Source organism: Macaca nemestrina, chromosome 18 (genome assembly GCF_043159975.1).
Source record: "Macaca nemestrina isolate mMacNem1 chromosome 18, mMacNem.hap1, whole genome shotgun sequence".
In the NCBI taxonomy this organism is placed as follows: domain Eukaryota; kingdom Metazoa; phylum Chordata; class Mammalia; order Primates; family Cercopithecidae; genus Macaca; species Macaca nemestrina.
The window spans coordinates 22,943,989-22,966,689 of NC_092142.1; the positions used below are offsets into that span (position 1 = coordinate 22,943,989).

Genomic DNA, 22,701 nt, shown 5'->3' on the forward strand with positions numbered 1-22,701 from the left:
AAAATTCAAAGACTAGCATTTCAGGTGCTAATATGATACCTATTCCAAAGCCCCTTTTCCTAAACTAACTACATACTCTCCCTTTAATCTTCCACTATTAATATGGTCTTTAAAGGGATATTTATCAATCTTTTAGGCCAGTCTTCATCTGAACCCCTCTTTTGCGTATGTGTAAGAACAGACTCAATCTCCTACTATAGATAATGAAAATGACAGATACTCATTTCACAGCCCCCCTGTAGCCAGGGCAGGCACATAACACAAGCACTGACACTTGGTCATACTTACTCAAGACCTTGAATCAGAAACTAGTGGCCAAGAAAGCAGAAAGCACAGTATCAAGAGAGGCCATAGTAATTATCAGCAGTTACTTTCCAGAGGCAAGAGAAGAGGGTCTTAACAGCAATAGGCAGAGTCCAGCTTAGGGCTTCGTGGAATAAGGGGTGATGTTTGTGTCCCATGGCAACTTGGGTGGTGGTGTCATTGGACAAGCTCTGAGTTGCAGTTAGGCATCGTTTTGGGCTTTATAGACTCTTAATCTGGTTCTTCAATCTCCTCAAAGATTCCGTGAGCTCCCCAATATTCTTTGATGAATTCCTTTTCAGGTAAAAGTCATCACAGTTGGTTTTTGTTGCTCACCCTCCAGAACACTTCTTGGAAATAGACTTCTTGAAATTGATAGTCTAATAGGAATGGTAAAAAATAAATTACTTGACAAAAGATGTATGGTTTTGTCATTTCATAGAGATTGCCTTCATAGTGGTAGTCTTTTAAGATGTTACAAATCACTACCTCCTTCATCTAAATCTCTCCTTAATTGAACAGTTCTTAAGTAAAGAGGATGAAGGATTTTGTTAGACTTACCATCTTTAAGGAAATGGAGATGTTGTGTTGGGGGGCGAGGAGGGAAAAAGATTCTTCCTATCAAACTTGGTTTCTGATTTACCAATCACTATATCTGGAATGTGTGTTGGTTTTGCCCTTGATGGTTTTCTGAAAAATGAAAATAATTTCTCCATCCATCTTTTGAAGCAGAAATGAAGATTTATTACATAGAACAAAAGATTAGGGTGTGATATCAAAACACTGCTATGTGATGGTAAAGATGACAGAGGTGTCCTCCAGCCTCAGGACTGCCTGGCTCTTGGCACCTGAAACTTCTTTTCTATAATAGATGAAGATTTTATCACTTCCCTAGTCTACCCAGCTGCCTGCTTCTGGGCATGTGGTCCCGCTGAAGGGATGTCATTTGTCACTATTAGAGAAATCACAAATATCACATATAGACCTACCTAGTAAGTTTAGGAAAAGCAAATTGCTGCAAAGCCTGGGTTTTCTGAGTTCCAAACTTTCACTCAAATCACGGTGGCTTGTAGATGAGCATGAAGGCTGGATACGAGCAGCACCATGGACAGCACCAAAGGCATGGCGTGTTGGGATTGGCAAACATCAGTGGGCGAGTGCAAGTGGACCTCCCCCTCCCTTTGAATAAGGAGAACCCACAGACACAGATAGGAGATGCCAGGATATAGTTTTCAGATTGTATTCTTTTAGTCGGAAATGAAGACAGTAACTCAATTCAAAGTAACTGAGGTTAAAAGAGGCATTTATTGGCTGACATAACTTAAAAATCCAGGCACAGATCTGACTTTAGGCCTGGATACATGCAGAGGCTCAAGTGCACGTTATGAGGGCACACTTTATCATCCTCCCTCTAGGCTCTACTTTCTCTATATTAGATTGCTTCTCTTCATCTGGTGACCCCTGGAGTTTCTAGACTTCCATAATACCACCTGAACAACCCCAATGTAAAATGCACTTATCCCTTTCTTGATTGTGCCAGCCAAAGTGCCGGCACTAATACTTAACAGCTTTGATTGGCTCACATTGGATCACATGCCCATTCCTGAATCAATCACTGTGACCAGAAGAATGGAATATTTCCATTGGCCAGGACAGGCCCATGTGACCATTCCTGGAGCCATGTTACATGGAAGCCATGTTACACCCATGGAAGAATTGAATGAGGGTGTTTCTTCTAGGGAATATTAGAATGCTGTCATCACAAAATATTAGAATAGGCAGAACCACAGATGCCCACTGCCCAATGAAGATGACCAAAGGGAAACATCTGAATTAAGCAATAGATCCCCCTACCTCTCAGGAAGTCGGAGTTCCCCATCCTCTATTAGGACTGGAACCATCTGATCCATCACTCAGCCTTGCTCACTGGTGCTGAAATATAAAGCATTGACATTGGAGTAGGTGTTTAGGGAGGAGGAAAGTGTGTTGATATTGGATCCATCTTGTGTGCTAAAGACTACAAGTGTTCCCCAAAATATCAAGCTCTTCTCATCAACACAGATGAAAATAAAAGAGAATACAGCACATATCCTTTAGGTTAGAGCTCAAATGTCACCACCTTAGAGAGGTCCTTTCTGACTGACACCCTGCTTAAAGTGACTTCCTCTAATCACTATCTTATGTCCTCTTTATTTTCATCATACCACTTATCAGAATCTATAATAATCATGCTTATAGAGTAATTGTTATCTTTTGCCCAGCACTGAAATTTTATCTGAAGAACAGGAGGCTTATCTTGTTTACAGCTACATACTACATCCAGGCATGGTGCCTGTCACATAGTAATTGTTCAACAATTTGTTTGTTTGTTTGTTTTTGAGACGGAATCTCGCTCTGTCACCCAGGCTGGAGTGCAGTGGCACTATCTCGGCTCACTGCAACCTCCGCCTCTCGGGTTCAAGCTATTCTCCTGCCTCAGCCTCCCGGGTAGCTGGGACTACAGGCGCCCGCCACCAAGTCCAGCTAATTTTTTATTTTTAGTAGAGACGAGGTTTCACCATATTGGCCAGGCTGGTCTTGAACTCCTGACCTTGTGATCCAACTGCCTTGACCTCCCAAAGTGCTGGAATTGCAGATGTGAGCCAACATGCCCGGCCAAATATCTTTTTATTCAAAGAATCAATGGAAACTCCTGGGTCATGTCCTAGGAGGTAGTCCAAGAGATCAGGGAACACTTCCTTCAATCAGCTTTTTTTTCTTTGTCATCTTCAGAGATATTTTAAAAAATAATAATTTTGTGGAAAATGTATCTTCTTACAAAATATAAGGGGTCTTTAAGTTGCAAAGGAAAATTCTTGGAATTTTCCTGGATCCAGGAAGTGTCATGGATGCTCTGCCTTTTGCTTAACTTTCTGTGGATCTCCCTCTTTTCAGAAGTGCTGTCTCTTTGTGTCCTTGTGAGACACTTGGCACAGTTGGCTCTGTAGAAAAAGAAAAGCACGGAGGTTTGTGGACCTCTTTTTATTTCCCTGCCAGATTGTAAGCTGTTGGAGGTCAAAGGCTGGTTGCTACTGACCTTTGTGCCCACACAACACCTAACACAGTGTTTTATGCATAATGAGTGGCTGTTGCTTGGCTTGAAATGCATAGCAATTAATTAAATCTCTAAATTCTTGTGTCTGCCATAGTGACCTAAAACTTGACAACGTGATGCTCGATTCTGAGGGGCACATCAAGATTGCTGATTTTGGCATGTGTAAGGAGAACATCTGGGATGGGGTGACAACCAAGACATTCTGTGGCACTCCAGACTACATCGCCCCTGAGGTGAGAGCTGCGGGGCACACGTTCACATTGCAGTGATGTACCCTCTGCTCCCCAGATGGCCGTGTGAGAGCTGGGAAGGGTCGAGGGTGGTACCTTGCAAGGGAACCTCGGGCAGAATCTTATTCTATACTCTAAATCCTCCCTTTGAGATCACACATGCAAATTAATTTAGCACACATCCAGAAGCCCAAGCCCAAAATACATCAAGGTTTGGGAGAAAATTTAAATAAAACTCAAAAGAACCATCCAACACACATCAGTAAAATTCTTCATCAGACTGCTGTGGCCCACAGCCATGTGATACCGCCTAATTGTGACATCGGAATGTTTGTCGAGAGAGAAAGAGCAGATCCCCTGGGCTGGCATATGACATGGGATCTGTGTCCTGTATATGTTCCTCAGTAGGAAAATGGACAATAGCCCATGATTTATTTATAGCATGAAATACTACCAGGCACCAATTCAGAAGAGTGAGTTAGATATGTATGTAGATATGAAAAGATCTTCAAGACACATTGTTAGAGAAAAAAAAAAAAAATCAAGATACAGAATGACAAATACAAGGCCGGGCACGGCAGCTCGTGCCTGTAATCCCAGCACTTTGGGAGGCAGAGGCAAATGGATCACTTGAGCCCAGGAGCTCCAGAACAACCTGGGCAACGTGGCGAGACCTCGTCTCTACAAAAAAATACAAATATTAGCCAGGTGTGGTGGCACGTGCCTGTAGTCCCAGCTATGTGGGAGACTGAGGTAAGAGAATCACCTGAGCCCCAGGAGGTCCAGGCTGCAGTGAGCCGTGATTATGCCACTGCACTGCAGCCTGGATGACACAGTAAGACCCTGTCTCAAAAAAAAAAAAAAAAAAGAAAGAGGAATGACAACAATGTGATACTATTTATGGATAAAACAGAAATACACGGAACACTGCTCTGTTTTCAACTAGTAAAAGCATACAAAAATCTGGAAGATTTCAGACTGATTTTATAACACTGGTTACCTCTGAAGATAAGGGAATTGTAAAGAGAAATTTAGCTACTTCTGTATACTGCTGACATTTTTTTTTACAAGGTAAATATATTTGTATATTACTTGAGTAATAAAGTAATTCAAAAATAATAAGGCTTTATTCAGACCCAATGAAGTTTTCCCAATGTGATATACTTTGGTCTATTATCATTTTGTTAATTAATTAGATATGACACAATCTATAACACAACTTCCTGATAGGCCGTGGGTTCCATAATCTCTGGTTCTCAACTCTAACTGCAGTTTAGAGTCATGAGAGAGCTTTTATGATGTAGGATGCAGCTGGGGCATGGTGGCTCACCCCTGTAATCTCAGCGCTTTGGGAGGCTGAGGCAAGAAGATCGCTTGAGGGTAGGAGTTTGAGACCAGACTGGACAACATAGTGAGACCCTAATCTCTACAAAAAAAAATAAAATAAAAATTCGCCCAGTGCACTAGCTTACACCTGCTGTCCTGACTACTCAGGAGGCTAAGGCGGGAGGATCGCTTGAGCTTGGCAGGTGGAGGCTGCAGTAAGCAGTGATCATGCCACTGCACCTCAGCCTGGGAAACAGAGCGAGACCCTGTCTCAAAAGGAAAAAAAACAAAACAAAAAAACCCACAGACAAACAAACAGAAAACAATGTGGGCTGCTCAAATGCCATCCCATTAGAATCTCTGCAGGGTAAGGCCCAGGATTTGGGGTTCTCAGAAGTTCCTCACTGGTGGTGATCCAGACAAGCACAAGAAACCCTGAACTGTGTTGCTGATGAAGTTGCCTCCCCTCCAGCCTGCAGATGGGAGGGATAAGCTGCAGGTCAGGCTTTGTCATGAACTAACCACATCACCTCTGGCAACTGGTCTCACATCCCAGGCTCTAGTTTCCTTTGTAAAAAGATTGGCTTGTTGGGTTGTCATGAGGATCAAACAAGACTTGAAGTACTTTAAAAGTGTGAAAACACTTTCAATGAGAAGTGTTCTCCTGGAATGCTTTCCCTTCCTTGTCTTGCGGGTTACTTCTCAGAACGCATTTCATTCATTCATAATTGACAAGTAAAATTGTATACATTTATCATGTGCAACATGTTCTGAAATACGTATACATTGTGGAATGGCTAAGTTGAGTTAATTAACATATTTATTATCTCACATACTTTTTTTTTTTGTGGTAAGAACACTTAAAAATCCCTCTTAGCAATTTTAAAGAATACAATAGATAGTTATTAACTATAGTTACTGTGTTGTACGATAGATCTCTTGAATTTATTCCTCCTACTTAACTGAAATTTCATATCCTGTAATCAACATCTCTGCGTTTCTGATTTTGGAATAGAAATCAAAGTGGGAGATAGAGATCAAGAAACGGCCATTCACTTTATAGCCAAGTTTGCTCAAATACCCTTTTTGAGTTAAACAAGCAGTAACTGAATTATAAAACATTCTAGGATTAGTTAACATTTTGAGGGCATAATATGTGAAAGCCACCTACTATCTCACATAACCCCATGATATAGATATTATAGAAGTTAAGTAACTTCTCCTGTGATCAGACAACCTACCAGTAGACAGCAGTCAGGATTCAAAGTCAGACTGCCTAACCCTCAGGCCTCAGCCTTTAGCCTTTGCTATATTACCTCTTAACCTCTGACATGGTTAGTTTTACATCCCTACATGCTGAAAGATGGACCGTCACATGGTTCTTCTAGACTTTTCCATGTTCTGGCAGTTTGGGAATATGAATTAAAAACTTCACAACCGCATATACCACATGATCCACCAATTCTACCTCTAGGAGTTTATCTTAAGGAAATACTTGGACAGATGTCCAAATGTCTAATTGCAAGAATATATGTTACAGCATAGGAAGAGACCTAATCAATTGGAAATTTATAAGATAGATTTGGGTGTATCCATTCAACAGAATGTTATGCAGAGATAAAAACTGATTGTGTTCATATACAAATATTAAATTAGCAAGGAAAATTTAAGTGAATAACTGGCTTTATTAAAGATCTATTGCCCATAATCCCAGTGCTTTGGGAGGCCAAAGTGGGAGGATTGCTTGAGTTTGAGTTCAGTCTGGGCAATATAGAGAGACCCCGTCCCTGCAAAAAATTAAATAATTAGCATGGTGGTGAGCACCTATAGTCCCAACTACACAGGAGGCTGAGGTGCAGGGATTACTTGAGCCCAGGAGGCCAAGGCTGTGAGCTATGAGCTATGATCTTGCCACTGCACTCCAGCCTAGGTGACAAAAAGAGACACTATCAAAAAAAAAAAAAAAGAAAAGAAAAAAGAAAAAAAATGGTCCACATACCAAAGTGTTTATGTAAAGCACACACATACACACAGAGTTTAATATGTATTCAGAGAAAAGAGTATGGAATGAAGTAGACCAAATATTAGTCATAATTTTTCTCTTAATAAAGGATTATGGGTGATTTTCATGTTATCATCTCAGTTTAGCTATCTTTTATAAAGAAATAGTAAAATAGTAACAAATATTATTACCTCTTAAACGTTTTTATTTGTAATTATGTTTTAAAAACATGTAACATAAAATTTACTATCTTAACCATTTCTAAGTGTACAGTTTAGTAGTGTTAAGTATATTTACATTATTGTGTAAATGTTATAACTTTTACAATGAAGAGTAAAGATAGTTTTTCTTTTAAAAATTCCATGCTCACTGTTTTGAAAATAATGATAATAATAATACACCGTACTTAGTGCTTCGAAAAGGCAATGTGACAGCCACAGGTGTTTGCCCAGCTGCAGGTGCCTCTGCAAAGAATGTCTGTCATTCCCTGAGTAGCTAATGTAAAGAAATAGCTCAGGTGGGCACTAGCCTTCTTGTAAAAGAAGAGTGGAATCTGTCTCCAGAAGATACATGAACTGCAAACCTCCCTGATAGGATGCCTTCTGTTTTCTAGATAATTGCTTATCAGCCCTATGGGAAGTCCGTGGATTGGTGGGCATTTGGAGTCCTGCTGTATGAAATGTTGGCTGGGCAGGTAATTGAATTTTAAGTGGTCGATAAGAGAAGTCCTCCCTACCCCCATCCACATGGTTTCCTTAGGAGAATGCATGTTTGGTAACAGCTCATAAATGGAAACCTCTATGACTTTCCCGGCCTTGGGGTCATACAAGTCTGTGGTCATTTGAAAGCTGGGTGTGTGGCTTCACTGTAGGCCCCAGGGAGGAGAGTCTGCCAGTTGAGGGGGGCTCTGGGGAGGGTTCAAGCAGGGATTCTTCTCCTCCCACCCTCCCCTGTCATACAGGCACCCTTTGAAGGAGAGGATGAAGATGAACTCTTCCAGTCCATCATGGAACACAACGTAGCCTATCCCAAGTCTATGTCCAAGGAAGCTGTGGCCATCTGCAAAGGGGTAAGTACATCTCTTAAAGCTGTGGCCAGGACCACCCCATACAGGCATGTGGGATGTACCTTGCCCAAGGACACCCCACGGGGGGGGGGAACAGAGCCTGAACTCCACCCTTCACTCTGTTTGGCAATATGAGAACCCTGGCATGGAGCTGCTACCTCCCAGAGGAGAGAGCGCTTTTTTTCTGATTTGCACAGAAGTGCCACAGAGAGCTGCCTGCAGCTGCGTCTTGCTGCTGGCTGGGCTGCAGTCTCTGAACCAGCACAGGGGAATGCTCATTGAGTGAATGAGGTAGAAAGCACAGAGATTTTGTCAAAGAGCTGGAAGTCGTGGGAAAGGGCACAAGAGGTCTTCGGCACAACTCAGGCTATCTTGCCCTGCTCTGCTGTATGTGTTTAGTTAATACCAAGAGCGTGCAACTTTTGTTCTAAAAAATACCAGGCAGTGTTGAGGTTAAGGAATTCTCTAGATAAGCAGACTGAAATTCAGTGTACTCAAAATCCCACTGTCCCCTCTCCCCCAACATGCACACAAATGGCTCAAAGGGAATGCACGCTTGTACGTCTACAGTTTATACACAGGGCACCTGCGAAGAAAGCAGGACGTGTGTTTGTGGGGAGGGATTGTTTGTTTTGCGTCTTGTGTTGGACCAAGGCATACTCACAGTGACTTGTGTGAGATCCTAAGGATCAGTGATGCTCACTTTTGGAGCCATCAGGATAACCTGAAGTGCCTTACCAGAATGCACATGCTTCTGCCTCACCCCAGAGATTAAGTCTGGGTATGAGTATTTTGGAAAAGTCTCCATTTGGCTTGCACACCACTGCCTTTAAACATACTGTCCAAATGAAGTGATTTTTCAACTCTGATGGAAGCCTGAAAGCAATCAAATTAGATGCCCAGAAAATATGTTCCAAGCATAATATACTAATAAAGAATTTGCTCTCCTACCACCCAGTGGTACAGGTTAGAACATGGCCATGCCTTAATCAGCGGGTTCCCACCTGTGTGTCTGAATAAACCAGGGCTGCCAGTCCTAGATCTGTGGGATGCTTACAGACTTTTCATGCCCTACTTTGCTCTTCCTGACCCCAGCCAGATGCTGAATGCACTGGTTTGGGTGAAGGAAAGCTGGGAAACTCAGGCAGGCCAATCTGAGGCTTGGCCCAGTTTGGAATAGCTGGGCCAGCCTCTCAGCCTAAAAGCACCTTGTCACACTGCCTAAATTCCCACTCTCAGTGAATCACCTAAGGTTTGCACCTCAGCTCCATAGGCTAAGATGCACGTATCCCTGGGGAAACCACCTGTGAATTAATCTCAATCCCGAACATCTAAAGTGAATTGCTTGAAAATATTTTCTTTGAGGGTGTGAGGCAGGGAGAGGGAAAATGAAGAATAGAGAGGGGAGTCGCAGAGGTGCATTAGGAACCTAAGCAAAGCCCATAAAGAAAAAGAAGGCACACACGAAGGCCTGTACAGGCCCCCATAGACATGGTATTGAAGGGTGGGAGGGGTAGACAGAAGGTGGCACCTGGAGCTTTTAATTTGTTTAATAATTGCCAGCATATAAGCATCAGGAGATTTCTCATAAACATTCAGCTTTCAGGTTTCTCTTGAAAAATCAGATCTTGCCACATTGGCTTGTCATTCTTACAAAGCACCAGTCAGCTAGATTGGAAACCACTGCCCTCTGTAGTTGGGGCTTGCCCTCTGTAATTCACAGAAATTCTCACCTGGCCAATTCTACCCAAGTTCAAATCCTGGTTCAGGCATTAATTGCCCTCAGACCATGGGGAAGTTGTTTGACGGCGTCTGCAGATTGGGAATAATAATAGCAGTCCACACAGGGTTCTTTGATGATTAAATAGCTGAATACTGTAAATCACTTCGAGTAGAGGCTGGCACTCTGCTCCAAACCCCTTGGAAGTTATTATTTCTATTACTAGTGCTGACACTATTGTGTTATCTGCCTGGTTCCTCTTGGCATTTGAGTTTGCATCCCCTGGAACTGCGACTTTTAAAGTAGGGGATTTGGAGATCAAGAGACCCTTTGCAAATCTTTACCCTTCCATTTTCTAAGTGCAGGGTCCTTTTTTTTTTTTTTTTGACAACATCTCACTCTGTCACCCAGGCTAGGGTGCCGTGGCATGTTCATGGCTCACTGCAGCCTTGATCTCCCAGGCTCAAGTGATCCTACTGCCTCTGCCTCCCAAAGTGCTGGGATTACAGGCATGGGCCACTGCACCCAGCCTAGGTGCAAGATCTTAAGCCACTTCCTTTGCATCTCTGTGCTTCTGTTTATTTTAAAAAAATGAAATAGTAGTACTCACTGAAAAGAGTTTTTGAGAGCATTACATGAGATAACATAAGGGAAAGCTCCTTGCATGACGTGGGCACATAGTAGGTGTTCAGTACATGCACAGAGTCCTCCCCTTCACATGCCCGCCCTGCCTGGACAGCTGGGGGTTCTAAGTGGGTCATGGAGGAGAGGATTTTCCAGGTCAGCTGTCTTCAGCTTCAGCTCCAATTAGCAGTTTCCCTGGTAGAGCCATTTTCTATTAATTCAGGACCCATAACCTTCATGATTAACTGGGGTGACTCTCTTACTATTGAGTTTGGGGACCATTATTAATTGAGTGGGCTGAGTCCAATGCGGGCTCTTCCTTCAAGGAGGGTACTCCAGAAACGAGTGACGCTCAAGCGAACAGCCAAATGCTTCCTCCAGAACAGCGAGCCCCAGGGGATGCGTCTGGGAGGTGATCAGAGATTGGAACAGTGATTAAATCCAGCTGTCTACATGGCTTCAGGCACATTAGAGCAAGAGTGTGGGAACTGGGCAGAGACTCCGAATTAATGCTGGATGTTTCTGCAGTGCCTTTTCTTTGCTTGGCATCCTCCTGCTTAGACAGAAATTCAGTTGAGCTTTTGAAAAAAGTCTCCTGTTTAATTGAAGCAGTGTCCTTTATATGTCCATCCCCTCAAAGGCCCGATTTTCTACCTCCCTCCCCCCAAAAAATTAATAAAACCTTACTCAGAGGGCTATGCCCACTTTGAACAAACTTGAAGCAAACAGAAGCCCAAATAGGCCGTACCTTAGGGTGAAAACCAGCAGACACTGAACAGCTGAGACTGTTCAGTGAACATAAAGCTATAAGAGTCCTGAGCCAGGCAGAGCTGTTCAAAACCTTGCCCTGCTCCTTAGCTGTTTGACCTTAGACAGATGACTTGACTTCTCTGCACCTACATCCTTTACCTGGAAAACGGGGGATAAGAGTTGCTGAGGCCTCAGAGTATTGTTGCAAAGGTTAAAGAGTAATGGGTAACAGCTGGGAAGCCTTTAGCACGGAGCCTGAATGCATATGATGTCGTCATGCTCAGTACACGGAAGCCATTATTGATATTATTATTATTATCAGTGTGAACCAAAACCTCCCTGCCCTTTCATTCCTCACATCCTAATCTTACACGAATGTCAAGGCTTGACTCAATTTCCTCACCCTCCATAAACCTCTCCTGACAAAGCCAGGTCACAAAAATTCCTGAGAAAACCACGTGTGAAATGTGCTCCCATTTTTCTTAATAGCCCAAGTTTTAGAGCTAGGCAGTGGTGGAGTCTGCACCCAGCTCTTACTGACTGCCACTTCCTATCTCTTGAGTCCTTGCTGTTCCTCAACTTCTCTGAGTGTGCATTGCCTTTTTATTCAAATGGGAAAAATAGTATACTCACCTCATTGGGTTATTGCAATGATTGGGGAAGATCGTGCATGTAAATAAAGAGGTAGCTAGCTTAGAACGTAAGTGCTCAGTTAATTTCCCCACCCTGGAGGATACGGTTTATATGACAAGTACATGCTTGTGTGTGTGACCACAAATTATCTTGTAAGGGGGCAACAGGCTGAGTGACTGTCCGGCAGTGTAGGAATGAATTTCTGGGTTCATCCTTTCCCCATCATCCGCAAGTCCTGGGCAGAAGATTCTGCCATCGTGGGCTGCTCAGTGTGATGTCAACTCTGGAAAGCTTTTGGACTTGTATTTTTTTTTTTTTTAATTAATCACCAACTCTTCCGTCTTTACCCTCTGTGCATTTGCTCAAGTCTTGAGATCAGAGATATTTTCGTGCTGCTTTGGACTCATTTACAAGAGGAAGCCTGTCTGGTTTCATCTTGGAGCATCTATTCATCTTGTTATTTAGCACTCAGAGACCCAAAGATGGAGGGTTTTGATAATTAAGTAATTTAAACGGAACACCAAAGAAACCTCAGCGGCGTTGTGTGTAATGTATGATACAAGGGAAATGAGCTGGGCTAGGTTTTGACTGTTTAATGAGCTTTCAGAAAGTAATTACTTGAAACTTGGGCCCCTTTGACTAATACTTTTTCTTCTGTTTTGTCATTTTTGCAAGTGCTTTACTGAGAAATGCAAATGGTATCTGAATGAATGTAGCCTTTGCTTTTGTCAAATTCCAGTTTTCTTGTTGTGGGAGGAGGGAAGTTTGAAGATACTGAAACTGTCCTAATTAAATGCACTGGTAATTGCACAAAACTTATTCTTAAACCAAAATGGATCATGTGGCATTTCTTTTTTTCTTTCTTTTCTTTTCTTTTTTTTTCTTTTTGAGACGGAGTCTCTCTCTGTCGCCAGACTGTGGAGTGCAGTGGTGCGATCTCAGCTCACTGCAACCTCCGCTTCCTGGGTTCAAGGATTCTCCTGCCTCAGCCTCCCGAGTAGCTGGGACTACAGGTGTGTGCCACCACATCCAGCTAATTTTTGTATTTTTAGAAGAGACGGGATTTCACCATGTTGGCCAGGATGGTCTTGATCTCTTGACCTTGTGATTTGCTTGCCTAGGCCTCCCAAAGTGCTGGGATTACAGGCGTGAGCCACTGTGCCTGGCCCTCATGCAGCATTTCTAACTTGAAGTTCAGGGTCACATTCAGGCTTCGTTTTGATTAACCGTAAGAGATGATCGGCAGCAGGTCCTGTTATCAGGTCCTCTCCTACAAAGTCCTGGTTGGGATTTTTTGCTGAAATAAAAAGCAAAGAACAAAAATGAGTTGAGATTCTTCATTTGTGCTTTCTTTCCTAATGCCTTGGAGTAATGATTTCTGAGTGTCTCACATTTCCTCTTCTGAAACTCATCAAATACAATGTTTTTCTTTCTCTCAAAGCTGATGACCAAACACCCGGGCAAACGTTTGGGTTGTGGACCTGAAGGCGAACGTGATATCAAAGAGCATGCATTTTTCCGGTATATTGATTGGGAGAAACTTGAACGCAAAGAGATCCAGCCCCCATATAAGCCAAAAGCTGTAAGTAGCCCATTCTCTCTGACTGCCGACTATTCACATACAAGGTATTCTTGCCCGTTCCCCGTGTTTTCCAAATGCTTCCTGAGGGGTAGACATCAGTGTGTCTACTGGAACGTGGGTGTATGTGTTCACACATGTGCACAAAGTCACTGGGTACAAAGATGGACATTTCCATTGGCCCAGCTCCGTCTCTATAAAGATGGAAACGATGATGCCTATTGAATTTTTGTTTCATTGATTCAATTATTGTAACTATCTTAGCTGACAACTTTCTGAGAATGGTTCTTGGGTGAGCAGAGTTCAGATCCATTTTTGGACTATGATAAAGGATCTAACTTTGCCCTCATTCTTTCTCTTGGTTCAACTGTGTCATTTTCTCTTCATACCGATATTGAAAAGGTCATGTTGTTTATCTCAACAGTATTTAAATTTAATTCTGAAACATACACTATGTCTGAGTCAGTAAATAAGATGGCAGTTCAGCAGTCAGCTCCCACCCAAGGCAAAACAGAGTAAAGCAGAGACTGACGTCCTCTTGAACTGAAGACCCCCTCCTGGAGGGTTTGGGTGTGGAGACGGCTTTGACATAACTTTCATAATGCAAGAATAAAACTCTCACATTTCCCACAGTCCACGTACCCACAGGAAGGTTTTCTATCCCCAAAGACTCAGCAGGGAGTACTTGTCGGCATCAGGAAAGAAGAGTTTGCACCTGAATTAATCAAACTGTGATTCTGCTGGGAGGATATTTCTTTGTGAAATTAAATAGAGGTCAGACCTGGTGACTCCATCATGGGTCGTAAAACTACTGACTGAGGCTGAAGACTGAACATAAACACCGTCATTGAAACCTAACGTTGTAAGGGTTTGAGTGTTAAGATGAAGAAGATAATAATGGTAGTTATTTTGATACTAGTATTGTTATTCCTTTCTTGAGCACTTACGTGCTAGGCACCGTATTAAGCATTTCTCATGCAGCATCTAATTAAATCCTCACCACAGCCTGTGAAGGAAGGTGCTGTCATTCCATGTTACGGAAGAGGAAACGGGCTCAGAGGGGTTAAGTGCTCTGTTCAGGGTCACTCAGCCAGCAGTGATGAAGGGAGGATCCAAGCCTCAGACAGTCTGACTGTATTGGAGGCCCACCAGGAAGCCCAGGGGCAAAGGACACATAGTTCAGGAGTCTCCCAGGTGATGCTCACCTCTCCCTAGTGTCGCACCTTCCCCTCATCCCAAATGGCTAGAATCACAGCTCTACACCAACCTCCATGCATCCCGTTTCTCCCTGGATGCCTCCTGGTGCAGGAAGCTGTGGCCCTTAGAGGCAGCCAGTTCTACTTTGTGGCCCTTCTCATTATTGCCAACTTACACACTGCCGTCAGATCAGCCTTACCAGAACTCCCGCTAGAGCCTCTCTCTGTGTGTGGATCAACCTTCAGACATTTGCGGATGCAGGTTCTAATTCCTTCTTCTTCTTCTTCTTCTTTTTTTTTTTTTTTTTTTTTTGAGATGGAGTCTCGCTGTGTCACCCAGGCTAGAGTGCAGTGGTGCAATCTCGGCTCACTGCAACCCGCCTCCTGGGTTCAAGCAATTCTCCTGCCCCAGCCTCCTGAGTAGCTGGGATTACAGGTGCCTGCCACCACGCCTGGCCAATTTTTGAATTTTTAGTAGAGACTGGGTTTCACCATGTTGGCCAGGCTGGTCTCGAACTCCTGACCTCAGGTGATCCACCCGCCTTAGCCTCCCAAAGTGCTGGGATTACAGGTGTGAGCCACAGCACCACCCTGATTCCTTCTTGAATCCTGTGATTTCCAGTTAAATCCTGCCCCACCCCCTCCTGCAATCATGTTCCATAGGACCTCACTTCCAGGTGCCTGTTGTTCTCCATGACATCCATATCCGTCTTAAAATACAGACACAGAATTGAGCACAATACTCTTAATCGTGTCTGACTCTCAGTGAGTACAGTGGATCAGACTATGCCTTGGTTATTCCAGAGCTGGTGAACTGGGACCAGTCCTTTTCCCTCTCTGATCCACTGTGTCATCATCCATAATACAGTGTTGATAATAGTTTTGACATCAGAGGGTTGTTATGATGCATAAAGCACTCTGTACAAGCCTGGAACAGAGGAGGCACTCACAGAGAGCTGATCGTGGTTTTCGTTAGCTGTGTCATACATTAATTAACGTCTCGATGTAGGGTCTTTGAAGGGCAGAATCCTGCTGCTGCTATTACTTAAGATAACATCTGTGTGTACGTTGGGGTTGAAGAGGGCCCCACATGTCGTGAGCAGCATCACAGCTTTTATGGGCCCATTTGGAAAAAGATGAAAAGGTAATACTGAAAGGAAGAGTGAACTATTTGTTCAGGAAACCGGGAACTCAGAGGCGAGATGTATAACTCATATGGTTTTTGTGGGGTTATTTATGAGATCTCGAAATGTGGACCTTCCTTTTCTCACTTGGCCAGAGGAAAGACGCACATGCTTCCATCCCCACCAGCATAGAACCTAGCGGACGTCTGGGGGTCATGTTCTAGCTGTAGTGCCGTGGTTTGTAAAGTGTGCTGTCCATCCGTATGCGGTATCAGTATGCAGTGTCACAGTCAGTGGTATCGACATTACATGAGCACTTTAGGAATGAAGTTCTTGGGCTCCAACCCAGACCCCCTGAATCAGAAACTCTAGGGGTAGGGCCCAGTGTTCTGTGTTTAATAGGCTCTCCAGGTGACTTGATGTGACTTGGTTGAGAATCACTACTGTGGAGTTTAGCATTAGGAGCTTAGCCAGGGAAGCTAGGCAGAGACCAGAGGGAGGTAACATGGAGAATCATCTACTTTTTTTTTTCTTTTTTTAAAGACAGGGTCTTCCTCTGTTACCCAGGTTGGAGTGTAGTAGCGTGATCATAGCTTACTGCAGCCTCAACCTCCAGGGCTCATGTGATGTTCTCACCTCAGCCTCCTGAGTAGCTGGGACTACAGGAGTATACCACTATGTCTGCCTAATTTTTATTTTTATTTTTAAATAAATGGGGTCTTGGCCAGGTGCGGTGCCTCATGCCTGTAATCTCAGCACTTTGGGAAGCCAAGGTGGGTGGATCACCTGAGCTCAGGAGTTCGAGACCAGCCTGGCTAACATGGTAAAACCCCATCTCTACTAAAAAAATACAAAAATTAGCTAGGTGTGATGGTGGTGCCTGTAATCTCGGCTATTCGTGAGGCTGAGGCAGGAGAATCGCTTGAACCGAGGAGGTGGAGGTTGCAGTGAGCTGAGATTGTGCCACTGCACTCCAGCCTGGGTGACAGAGTGAGACTCAGTCTCAAATAAATAAATAAATAAAAATATAAATAAATAAATGTGGTCTTGCCATGTTGCCCAGGCTAGTCTCAAACTCCTGGGCTCAAGTGATCCTCCAAAAACCTCAGCCTTCCAAAGTACTGGGATTACAGGTGTGAGCCACTACACCCAGCCAAAAGAATCATCTCTTTATGTGGAAGACAATGGTCCTCCTTCTAGTCAGGGCATGGGGTGGTGGCTTCCAGAAGAGGTCACAGACTCAGATGCCTACAGAGGCCAAGCAGATAATATGAATGAGGGAAGAGGGCTGGTGAGATAGAAGAGAAAGTGTTGAAGATCAATGCAAGCCAGAGAGCAGGCGAGCTACCTAACAGGCTCAGCTGATGTTCACCTCCCGATGGCCTGCCCTGCGGGATACAGCCTCCACAGGGCTGCTCCATCTTCATGGTTTTCAGGGGATAGAACTCAGTGCTGCAGGGTGCAGCAGACCTGTGAGTTGACTGACAGATCCTGTTACGGTCAGTGTAGTATGTAGGCCCTGTGTAGTAAGGGCTTAGTGAAAGGGTATATAAAATTAAGATGTTTAGATAAAATCTCACAAATTTGACCGGGTACAGTGGCTCATGCCCATAATCCCAGCACTTTGGGAGGCCGAGGTGGGCAGATCACCTGAGGTCAGGAGTTCGAGACCAGCCTGGCCAACATGGTGAAACCCCGTCTCTACTCAAAATGTAAAAATTAGCCAGATGCGATGGCACACACCTGTGCGTGGAGAATCGCTTGAACCTGGGAGGCGAAGGTTGCAGTGAGCTGAGATCACGCCACTGCACTCTAGCCTGGGTGACAGAGCAAGACTCCATCTCAAAAAAAAAAAAAAAAAAAGGTCACGATTTCTTTTATTTATCAGAACAAATTTTTGAAAATTAAACACAGGGGCAAATAAAACACATCCACACCCATATGTATCCCATGCACTGTTGGTTTATAGCCTCAAGGGTAGTGATGGTTCAAAGTCAGGTTGCTGTTTAGCCAGCATCTGTTAGCAATGGTTATTTACAACCAGAGTCCATTTTGACCCGTTAAATATTTTGAATAGCTCTGCTAAGCAGTAATGAATATAAAAGGTCTAGCCTCGTGCCTGGCTCATAGAAAGCAGTCAGGAAAAGGTGGCTGTTATTATCATTGGTAATATAAAAAGATTACAATACTTAGTCATTATCAACAAGATCCCTCAACTGTTCTGCATTTGATACGATTTCCCACTGACCTGTGTCTTGAATTCCTCCATGTGGGTTTAACAGTGACTTTCAAAGTACAGTGATCAGGCTGTACTACGTACTTCAAAATGTTCTGGTACCAGCTCTAAGGGAGCAGGCGCTGCCTTCAATCTCCTTAGACTGAATTAGAAATAATAATAAATAATACATCATCCAGGTACAGTGGCTCATGCCTGTAATCCCCACACTTTGGAAGGCTGAGGCAGGCAAATTGCTTGAGTCCAAGAATTTGAGACCAGTCTGGGCAACATGGCAAAACCCCATCTCTACAAAAAATATGAACGTTAGTGGGTGTGATGGCATCCACCTGTAGTCCCAGCTACTCAGGAGGCTGAGGTGGGAGGATCTTGATCCTGGGAGGTTGAGGCTGCAATGAGCCATGATCATGCCACTGCACTCCAGCCTGGAAACAGAGCAAGACCCTGTCTCAGGGGAAAAAAAAAAAAAAAAAGATACATCACCTACCCATTTGATCCAGTCTGCTTGTATGCCTTTTATATTGCAAATGCATTGCATCAGAGCCCTCCTCCCCCCAATCCCAGGATTTTATATTTCTCTTTCCTCACCCCTTCTTGACTGTCTGCCACTTCCAAAAGGCCTGTGGTGAGCGTGTGCAGAGTTCCATGTGCCTTGTGGGATGTGAAAAGGCATGCATGTATCTGTCAGCCTTCCTGATTCATGCATGCTATTCAATAGAGTGTGGTGAGAGAAAAAACAAGGAACAATAACAGAGGATTATATTCAAACATCAGTGAAGGGTGCTATTATTGGAGGTTCAATAAAATAACTTTAAATGGGTTTTTTAAATTTATTCTCAATGCCATCTTTTATTGTGGCAAGGAGCTGTTCACAGAGCATTGTTTGAAACTGTATTGAAATACAGTAGATTTGGTGTATTGTTGCAGGGAACAAGAGCCATTTTTTTTTTTAATGTTCGCCTGGTTGTGTGTTGCTTTTGTTTTAAAACACCCAAATGGCTCTCTGTTGCCCCAGTCTAGTATGCTCCTTGGCATATATGGCTTTTGAGGTCTTCCAATGCTAGATCTCTGTTCTCTTCCTAGCTTTAGCTCCTGACTCCAAGAACAGCATTCCTGGGCTTCTTTCAGTTTCTCAAACATGCAGTGCCTTGTTTTCCCTTGCCGGCTTCATCCATGCAGAGTCATGCACCTGGGATGCCCGAAGACGTTTCCTATGCTCTCCCAGCCCCCTGATTCCCACTGTGCCTTGCCTTTCCCCCCTCATCAAATCAGCAGAACATCACCCACTTAGGGAGGCTCTTGCTGATTCCTGAGTAGATATCTGCTACTGTCCCATCAACAAATTCATCACAGGTTGTAATAACATGTTCAATCTCATGCCTGTCTTTTTAACTACTTGAAGATTGTGACTTTCTCTGTGTAAAATCCCAGTGCCTAGCGTAGGGTTTAGCACATTATAGGTGCTCAAGAATTCTTACTCAATGAGTGAATAGCCATAAAACAAGATGCCGTAATACACTGTGCTGTGGAACATAAAGGAGTCTTTAGGGATATATATTAGAGTGCATGTTTTTTTTTTATGTACGGCAGGGTATCACAAATAAATTGGTTGTTGTGTAAGTGACTACCCTATTTATAAAGGGCTATAATTTGGTTGCTGATTTTGCAAACTGTCATGGCATCATGTGGCTTTGCAGTGTGTGTTGGGAGAGTGTGCTGGCGAAGGATCTGAAGAGGCAGTGCATTGAATCATAGGACTTTGGGTGGACAGGTCTGCAGCTTCCTGCAGTCTAACCTTGCACAGTCCAATCCAGTATTACAGATGCCATGATGTAGCCTAGCAGAGCGTCTTAAACTTTAATGTGCACACACGAGTCACCTGGGTATCTGGTTAAAATTCTTACTCAGCCAGTCTGCGGTGGGGTTTGAGATTCTGCATTTCTCACAAGCTCCCGGGGGATAGGATGCTGTGGGACCAGGGACTCCACCTTTATGTAGCAGGGACTAGAACTCAGTGCTGCAGGATGCAGCAGGCCTGTGAGTTGACTGGCAGAACATGTTGTAGCAGTGCAGTAGGTAGATCCTGTGTAGTCAGGACTATAGTGAAGGGGTATATACAGTTAAGTATAGAATGTTCTAGTGAAGTTATTGTTCAGGGCACACAGCAGGCTGTTGCTAGTCAGCATGTGGTGGGAGGAAGCTGGTGGTTTGGGTACTAAAGGGCAGACTGTCGCTGAGCGCATGATGGAGCAGTGGCTTGGGAAGAAGCGTGTGCTGGTTCTGTCCTCTAGTGGGAATGTGGTCAGATATCGAGTCATCCATTCAGTGGGTGATGAGGTTAGGTACTGTTCTAGGTGATGGGAACATAGCACTAAAAATAATTAACATCCCTGCCCTCATGGAGCTTATATTCTGGGGAGAGTGGGCAAAATAATAAACATAGAAACAAGTGAAATATACAATGTATCAGAAGTTGATAAACGTTATGCAGGAAGCTGAAGTAGGGATGGAGATTGGAAGAGCCAGGTCAGGGAGATGTCCATATAATAGAGTAGGTGGAGAAAATGACATTTCAGCAAATACAGGAAGAAGATGAGAGAGGTGGGAGTCATGTGTATATCTGGGTGAGAAGGGAGAGTGATTTGGGTGGTAGTAGCAGATGCAAAGGCCCTGAAGCAGGAGCTTGCCTGGCATGGTCAAGGGGGAGCAAGGATTCCAGGTGGCTGAGCTGAGGGGTTGAGGGAGAAAGGAAAAGGAGGTGAGATCAGAGAGGCCAAAGGAAAGCACAGGCCACTGAAGGATCTTTGGCTTTTACTCCAACTCATGAACCAAGAAATAACATGTTCTGACTTCGGGTTTTTGAAGGATCGCTCTGAGTGCTGTAGGGACAAGGGTGACATCAGGGAGACTGGCTAAGACTCTTGCCATAATCCAGGCAAAAGGTGATAGGAACTTGGGCAGGTTGGAGCTGTTTGAGAACCCCCAAGCTGGCATCTTCAGGTCCTCCCCAGTTCCTGGCATCTTGTAGGCACTCAGTCATTGTCTCATGGGGACATGAAGGCACCGATGAACATGAGTCCCTGCAGACTGCCCACAGGATTGCTCCTCAAGTGTAAAACATGGTAGCCAAGAGTTTGGTCCTGGTAGCAATAGGATGAATGAATGAAATAGACTGTCAGGAAAGCTTCTGTGATACAGAGCGCTGGCTTGCAGGGCACAGAGCAGGAGGACATGGTTGTGCACTTGGTTGGACTTCCTCCTGTCGATGCAAAGGGTGCAGTGGCTGAGGGCTGTACCCAGGGAGTTCCTCTGTGTCTGGGTGATCCAGCTCAGAATTTTGCTGAGTTGTAGCAAAACGTGCATTGAGTCTTTGGCATGGATGAGCATATTTTATTGCAGAAGTAGTAGTACATGGAGCTATAACGTCACAGGACAAGATATGCTAGGTAATATGTTCAAATTGAAATGCCTAATGGGGAGTTTGATGGCATTCATGTGTTGTCACGAATTGGCTTAATGAAGTCCTGTCACTCTTCCTCTGAAAGGCTCCATAACACCTAATGTAAGACTTACTGTGAAAATTGGGTAGGGGGATGAGCCCAGGGCACAAGGATTCAGCTGCCTCCAAAGACATAGAAGCAGTGAGATGAAGAGGAAGAGCATAGAAGCAGTGAGATGAAGAGGAAGAGAAAGCTAAGTAGGCTTCATTAGAGACCTTGGAGTCTTTTCTGCTTTTTATTTATTTGTGTTTTCATTGTTTTTAATTAATTGCCCACGCTGGTCTCAAACTCCTGGCCTCAAGTGATCCTCCCACCTCTGCCTCTGAAAGTGCTGGGGGTTACAGGCGTGAGTCACTGTGCCTGGCACCTGTGGAGTCTTAAGTGCTAGAGTGTGTGTACAAGGATCTTCCCAGTAGTAAACATGGCTCTAGTAGTCTTTTAAAATATTATCAATCAGATCATCAATTGTTCTAAAATATGGTCAACCAGATTGTCAAGTGTTCTAAAATATGGCGCATCTGATCGTCAATGCTCTCTGGGCAGGGCTCGAGGAGTACAACTTGACGAGAAGTAGACATTAAGAGCCCCTTTCCTCTGCTCCTTACATTGGAGCAACCATCCAGTCCTGTCTAGACATCTCTAGAATGCTCATTCCCTCCTTCCTTCCATTCTAGCCTGTGTCAGGCCTCGCCAACTCCAAACCCACTTGTGTGACAGACTGATTCCAATCATTTCTGCTCTTGTTACCAATTCTTATCTGCCCTTTACTTAAAACTCATAATTTTGAGGCATCTGCACATTAGGAAAGACTGAAAACCTAGCAAGCTTTTATAGCTTGCAAAGATCCTTGTCCTATGCTCTGTTAGTATCATTTCCAAAATACTACATGGGTTAACTGGTCACATCCCATTGCCCGTATCCTCTGAGAGTCTAAATGCTGAACTGCTTCAGAAACTAAATCATACTCACAGGACTTGGTTTCTCGGCAATTCTGTCATCTGAAAACGTTGTTTATGTAGCTGAGGTCAAAAGCTTCAAGTACTGCTTTAATGAGCTGCGATTCTGTTCATGTGACATTCTCTTCCAAACCCAATTGCCCTTTACACTGTATGAGTAAGTGCTTCTGTGTGTGTGTGTCTGAATGTGTGTGTTTGATGTGCTGACATTTCTGAATTGAATCCAGAAAGTGTAACCTTTGTATGTTTGCTGTTAAAACTCCAAATTCAAGGCTTAAGAAAAGGATCTAACGCTTACTCAATATGATTTATTTAAGCACAGAACCTAACTCCCCCAAGGTATCAAATACTCAAGAGAACAA

At 43.8% G+C, this 22,701-nt stretch overlaps 1 protein-coding gene across 2 annotated transcripts in view; it reads left to right on the plus strand.

The window, feature by feature from the left end:
• The window catches only part of LOC105485029 (protein kinase C beta), a 381,756-nt gene that overhangs the window by 337,802 nt on the left and 21,253 nt on the right, over nucleotides 1-22,701 (plus strand). For both annotated transcript variants that reach the window (XM_011747190.3, XM_011747191.3), the window contains exons 13-16: nucleotides 3,492-3,630; nucleotides 7,569-7,649; nucleotides 7,917-8,024; nucleotides 13,190-13,330. In XM_011747190.3, coding sequence (XP_011745492.1) covers nucleotides 3,492-3,630; nucleotides 7,569-7,649; nucleotides 7,917-8,024; nucleotides 13,190-13,330 — 469 coding nt within the window. The remainder of the gene's footprint in view (nucleotides 1-3,491; nucleotides 3,631-7,568; nucleotides 7,650-7,916; nucleotides 8,025-13,189; nucleotides 13,331-22,701) is intronic.